Source organism: Echinococcus granulosus (genome assembly GCF_000524195.1).
Source record: "Echinococcus granulosus chromosome Unknown EG_S00028, whole genome shotgun sequence".
NCBI lineage: Eukaryota > Metazoa > Platyhelminthes > Cestoda > Cyclophyllidea > Taeniidae > Echinococcus > Echinococcus granulosus.
Genome location: NW_020170408.1, coordinates 743,927 through 750,758, shown reverse-complemented (window position 1 = coordinate 750,758; position 6,832 = coordinate 743,927). Strand labels below are relative to the sequence as shown.

Below are 6,832 nucleotides of genomic sequence, written 5' to 3'. Positions count from 1 at the left end.
TTCACAATTTCTCAGCAATAGTTAAAATTTACTACTTCAAAATATGCTGAAGTGTATTTCATTTTCATCAAGTCGTAGATTTCAGGGAACACTTCTGCCTAAATGCCTTTCCTACCGGAGTGCTGCAGGTTGGGCTTAGTACTTATGCCCTCAATTTTGTAGGCAAGAGAGTTCAAAGTGTATATTTCATTTACGTGATTAATTTTGCCATTAACTTCTCATTTTTACCACTTAGATGTGCCGTTAACATTTTAAGCATCGAGGGTGTTTGATGCATTAAATGGTTTATTTTAGTACGAATGACTAATTATCTCCTTTATTCATATTTTTAAGAGGTAATTACTCTTCGAGTGTATAGTTTGTCCTTGGTGATGGGAAAGCTTATGCGCAGGAATGTAGACAATTGTTCATTGCTATTAATCACCTGCGTGCCTGTGATGTGGGTGAAATGTCTGCAGTGGGAAATTTTGCCATCCTAGCACTCAATGCTGCCCTCCTTGCCTTCAGTGTTACGATTATTGTTTACGGTACTCATGTTTGCATTCACTACCGCACGTAATTAGTCCTTTCTTCCCATACTTACCCCTTTAGAATCCTTTTATTCTGCCGGATCAACTGTGCATCACTGTGCATTTACGAGAATTATCAGACACAACTGATTTCCTGTATGAGCTTTGCCTACTAACAAAGTAAGGATTTTCAAATGTCACAAACACGTTACAACTTTTATCAGAAATCAGAAACAGGTAACCAGACATCAGAAACAAGCGTTAAGTAAGAATACTGAGCAGAGCAATACGACGATCTTGCATTACAAGCAGCAAAATATTTGAGAAACGAAAGCGAATCATCAAGTACTTCCACATCTTCATAGATGATTTTTGGACAAGGAGGTGCAAAGCTTTACACCCTTAAGGCAGAAAGGAGCCGCCACTGCTGCCATTTACAGCGCCTCTGCAGTGGAGAATGCTACGATAGCTATATGCATCCGTTTTTCCAGGCACACTTTGTTGACTGCACCAAAACGAGCAAAAGAGACTGTGAATGTCTCTTACATGGTACAGATGGAAAGCCATGAACAACCAACTGATGACCAGATCTGGTGCCAATGAAAGCCTCCTGCTTTCTTCAAATAGGCAATAGGCATTTAGTTGCACTAACACATGACTCAGAGCGCAGCAGCGACAGTGAAAATCGCTTCGAATGTTGCGAATGCCGAATACTGAATGTCCCACATGCATATGGCACAGTTTGACGAAGGTGGCGGCAGATTTCTTGCAATAGACTCCCCTTTTGCTTAATTTGTACTGTCTGAACAGGAATATAGGTAATGCATGTTTGTCACTACTCCAAATGACATGCGTCACACAGAGAGTCGAGGTTCCTACTACCCTCACAGTGGCTCACAATGTGCTGCACGTACGCAGATATCCTCCATCTGGCGGTGTCTGCTTCCTTTCGGTTAGAAGGTGTTTGTTTACAGTTGACCTCATTTACTTTCAAATATGCACATAGGTGAACGCTTTCCCCCTTCCCCGCTCTCTTCCTATTTCCCACAAACTTTAAAACCATGTTAATACAATCTTTGTAAATCTCCCATAAAGACTGATTTGAATTTCTTAGGATTGCAATGGGTAAACATATCATTTTGTGCCATGCCATATCCGCGATATACATTTACCGCTTGGTAGAAAGAACTGCGTGATTTGCACTACAAGGCCACCGAGCCCCATTGACAGGGGGTGAGTCACACCTGGTGGACAATTAGTTGTCTTTGTATAAATTGGCCAATACTCACACGAGTTCAGTCATGTCCGTTTTGAAGAAGTAGCCTCCCTTTCGTGACCCCCAAACTCGCTGCCACCAACAAAACCAAAGCTGGATCCAATGTGCCGCTGTTATTCTCTTCCTTCCACTTGACCGTCAGTGAATCCTTTTTTAGTTTTTATTATTCTTCGTCTTTTTCACTTCTTACAGCAGTCAAAAATGATGCCCGTATTGCAGAATTTGTATTTTCAAGGGAAAGTGGAATCAAATCTGGAAGTTGCGGAACTGAGAAAGTGGGTAGTTTGTCAAACTACAAAGACCGTCTATTGTTGGGGGAAATGGACACGTAACTCCATAGGTGGATTACTGAAACTGCTGACAACTGATTCACTGAAGTCTTAATCCCATTGGAATGAAATGCAGCTACTGTTGCCCTGTTTGCTACAGACAGGCACTTTTACCTCTGCACTTCTATCTCAGGCCCAATCATGCAATACCTTTTAAGCTTGGAGGGTACAATACTTAATAAGTCTATTTTCTTAACATGTCTCGTGTTATTTTACTCGTAGAATGCTCTTACATCTGCCGGTGGGTAATCAGCCCTCGGTGCATTAGTAACTTCCACTGACATAGCAACGTAACACAAGGCGAAACACAACACAATCTGACATAACGGGCCTGAAATGATATCCATTCACCTATTTCTAGTGCTGTGATGAAAGAGAAAGGGGTACGAATTGATTTAGTGAAGGCAAGTCAGCCATTTCGAACCACATTCATGCGGCTTGTGCAACGTGAAGTTCAGCCAACCAATCACATGACTTGAAAATGGACTAGCGATGAAAATAGACCAATGGGGGAGGGGTATAAAGTTTTGTGTGCCGCAGCCCCGCACAAACTGTTAGTGTCAGTCCGAGTTTTCGCATGCAGCCACCTCTTGAGGCCAAGCAGTGAGAAGACTTACTGTGTGGCATGTGTGGGAAGTAGTAAGTGTTCTTTTGTTAATAATGTGTACAGCTGCTGAAATTTGCCACAATTAGTAAATTTGTCTGCTTGGCCGGATTTCTATTGCTTGCTTAGTAAAATAGACAATTTTGTACCAGCCATTATCATTTTACTGCGTTTCAAATCACCTGAACTTCGACGCAATTGTTAGTATTCGCTCTGAGGTGTTGTTGGTGAGCAGCCTTTGGTGTTCCATCGGCGTAAAAATTGCTGAGCTTGACTAAATGTGCCAGTAGGGTCTACGAAACTCACACAGATAGGGTCAATCATCAGTGTGTAGGCTTTATACCGAGGATAATGACTGACAACCAATTTCAGTGCCTCACCATCTGCATCTTACAGTCTTTTACCGTTGAGGCAACCACACTCGTTTGCCAAATATGGCGGTGCAAGAAAGAAATGCTAACTCTGAGCATGATAACTCTTCATTGCAGTGTGCATACAGGGACAGTTACTTGTTTCCAAATCTCAGCTGAGTTTACGCCTCGTGGACTCCGTTTGTCCAAATCTACCGGTACATTAATGCCAAGGACGAATGGCCCCTCCCCCCTGTACCCTAAAACCTGTTCTGTGCTACTAGCAAAGGGCATGACACCTTGTTAAGTACTGTTACATAGACATCACGTGTAACCAGTGCAGCACTGCAAGTCACAACAAGGGACATTGTCCATCCCGCCCACCCAGCTGCAATGCAGACACTAACAGGTACAGGAGATGTGGTTGAAGTGGGCCAAAGTAATTTTGTGCATTTCTTGAGACTGCTTCAAGCACGCATTAACTACTACTGTTGTGTGTTGCTTTGATTAATTTTGTTTGTAGTGAACTGGGCTACGCAGCCTGTAGGAGTAGGAGAGTTGGTAATAGTGGAAGTGAGGGTAGACAGGGTATATTTGTTACTTGCTATTCCATACACTGGTCAAGATAGCACAAACATCTAGTGGTTTATTGCCTCTTACAGTCTACACGTGCCCTACACTCTGCCATGCAATCACTCGTATTGTTTGGAGCTCTGCCTCGTAGCTCGGCCCAATCAAGCTGAAGTGTGGTGCATCCGCTGCAACCGTCTATGCCCTCTTGGTTTTGCTGCACGCAACGCAGTTCTTGAGACACTAGTAACACAACGCTATGTGTAGGAACGGTGGAGCTTTGTAGCCACCTGTAAAGTCTGTAAGCATCCTGCACCGGTTCTGCGTGACTGCCAGCATTGTGAGGCGCGAGTCTGTCCTAGGTGCTGGGATTCCCACTACGCAAAGGTAAGGCCATTTGGTTCTAGCTCTTGTTCCTCCATTACTTCATTTCCTCTCTCCTGCTCCTTCTTCCCGAAATTTGCATTCAGCATAACCAGCCAAGTAGATTTTGGTTGTCTGTTTACTAATTGCCGTGCTATTGGAATGCCTGAAATCGTCTGACCAATTTCATCATGGTGAACGAAGAGGAAAAACTGACGCATTTGGTGATCAATTTAGGCACTTGTCGACTCTACTTTAAGCAAATGTATTGTTTCGAAAAGTTACAAATCATGTAATGGAATGCTTTATCAGTTAAGCGTTTTATTATCTATCGCCTTTCAGCTAGTTACTACGGTGACCGAATCAATACGTGCATTGTTGGAAAAGAAAAAGGACTTAGAGGAGATACGCAATTCACTGAAGACAAGATCCTACACTTAGACGTCTCACCTAAAGAAGGTTATTGAGCAGGCGACGTTGGAGCTTAGAGATGCCTGCAACAAGTTGTTGGACCTCGGTACTGTGAATGTAAACGACATTTTCGCCGAGCATCGGGCCAGGCTGAACACCTCCAAAGGGGCCATTTGCAACATAAGAGAGCTTATTAAGACTTATGCACAGAGAAAACGGCTAATCCCTCAGTTTGTAATCATAACTGTTAATGCTTGATGCTTTCCCACGGACATTAGGCTCTCTATTGGGTATGAGGAATGCGCTAAAAGGTGTGGGCGTTCTTGCAATATTTATCAATGAAAGGGTGGACGCATGCAGGGAAAGACCATATTTACCTGTTGCTCATTCAGTACGTGCCCATTTTACAGTTATTTGTTTCGATAAGTCTTATTTGTCCTTTTCCTGTTTGGGAATGTTGGAACAAGCGCTCATTCTCTAAAGTGTTTAGTTAACCTTAGCACTTGGTACCTTATCGCTGTTCGACACAACAGATCAGGCAGAGAGCGAGCATCAAATCAGGTTCATTTGATTTCTTCTTTTTCTCTTTGACCAAAGTCTAACTTTTATGCAGATTAAATTATTGTGCCTGGTGCGTGGCTGATTCATTTTAAGTGGTTTTGCTCTTTTGGGCTTCACTTTTGTGGTCAAGACAACAGCATCATATGCAATGCTTCCAAGTCCAAATTGGTATTTGTCAAAGTACCTCGACAAAGACAAGTTCTGCTCAGTTAAGAGATAACTTTTCACACTAAGGTACCATAAAATCTTTTCTTTTTCGCTAAGCGGGCGATTCACCCATGTTATATTCGAGAATGGGGTGTCTCTGAACATTGACATCTCCCAACGCATTCAACGTATCTGTGGTAAAGGAGTTGAGTAAAGGCGTGTGTTGCCAAGGCGAAGTATACCCTTCGTTACAGGTTATTCCAAATGAAAGAAAAATGATAAAAAGTAGTCAATTCTTGAAAATGATGTATAGGTTTCCTACAATTGTGGTCTGTATGTGAAGCTTCATTTTCTCTATGGAGCACTGATGTCGCATGGATGTACAACGTGGGTCTTTTAGGTTGTGGAAAGCGGCCTTGCCATTAAAGGTTCACTTTCTGAGGACTCATCCTAATCCCAGCATTGGCTCAATCACCATCTGTTCACTTTAATAACTACCCGATTGCTCAACCCTTGACTTCTTCTCCCGAAAGTCAACCCGATATTCAGTTAGGAACTCTCAACCCATGTGGATACGACACTGCATTCATTTGATCTGTAGAGATGGCAGTCATTTTTAAAGGTATTAGGAATCCGCACCGATATGGATGCTGCTTAGCTGCCTGACCACCTAACCGCTTAGGTGTTGGTGTTCCGAAAGGCTCAGAGATCAGATACGTGGAGAGGATGCTGCAGGACCGCAAGTCTCTCGTTTGTTTATGCGATATAGGTTGACAAAATGTGGTGTATTGTAGTTTTATTTTAAATGGTCGCTTTGGCATTAAAACTAAATGTAAATGATTTACGTACACATTCCAGACGAGGTGCTGTCAAGCCTCAATTGCTGGAGGAGACGAAAATTAGTGGGGTCCAAATTCGGCCTCTCCACCTTCACCTGCACTTGTACCGCCTCCAAAGCAGCCGCAGAAGCTTCTTTTCAGTAATTTTTTAACGAATTTGCCGCAGTCAGCGTTAATAAAAGTGTCTGAAGTACAAAAGCCAATGCTGACCCCACGAGAAACGTTACCAAAGTGGAGTTCAGACAACTCGAGATGGCTGAATTGTCCAACAGTGTTCATCAACACACCGTTAACGATAAGCAGGTGGAAATTAGTCCCTTTTCACCAAACATGGTGGCTAAAAAGTCTGCAGAGAAGTCGAAAACTCTGTTAGCAATTCGTTATACATTCTTGTCATCTTCGTGTACAAGTTGCAATTCTAGTGACATGTATATCCAAACAGCATGTTGTGCGCCTACGTAGGTGTATTTTGACTTTGACCAATCATTTCCACTAATGCCTAGTAGCATAAAACTCGAAGCATATCTTGGATGAATGTTTGCATTTGGAAGTTGTTAAAGTTATTTCAGCACTCAATATTCGCTTGTCTATAATCGGCGGATGCCATTATGGATAAGCGACTTGAATCCACTGACATGTAAGGAGTGAGGAAAAGCACATCAGGGCAAGGGATGTTCAATATTAGTCGGTAGCAGTGTTTTACTTGATGTTAGCGGAGTTCGTCCATCACGTCTTCCTTTGTGGCGTTATCAGTGCACGATAGCGCATTATAGTGCTCAATGCTACACAGGCGGTGCTTTTAGCAGGAGTATTTGCATCCCAAGTGCTCTCTTTTGATCAAACGCACATCAAAGGAGGCATCAATTTGATTTT

General features: G+C 42.7%; 1 protein-coding gene across 1 annotated transcript in view; it reads left to right on the top strand. All coding sequences in view use genetic code 11, as the record gives it.

Annotated features, from left to right (window-relative positions):
• The window catches only part of EGR_04513 (hypothetical protein), a gene marked incomplete at both ends in the record, with an annotated part of 5,985 nt that extends 1,543 nt beyond the window's left edge, over window positions 1–4,442 (top strand). Inside the window, 4 exons of the mRNA XM_024493762.1 lie at window positions 592–689; window positions 734–774; window positions 1,978–2,060; window positions 4,239–4,442. Of these exons, the coding sequence (XP_024351876.1) occupies window positions 592–689; window positions 734–774; window positions 1,978–2,060; window positions 4,239–4,442 (426 nt within the window). The remainder of the gene's footprint in view (window positions 1–591; window positions 690–733; window positions 775–1,977; window positions 2,061–4,238) is intronic.
• Between the last annotated feature and the right edge of the window lie 2,390 nt (window positions 4,443–6,832).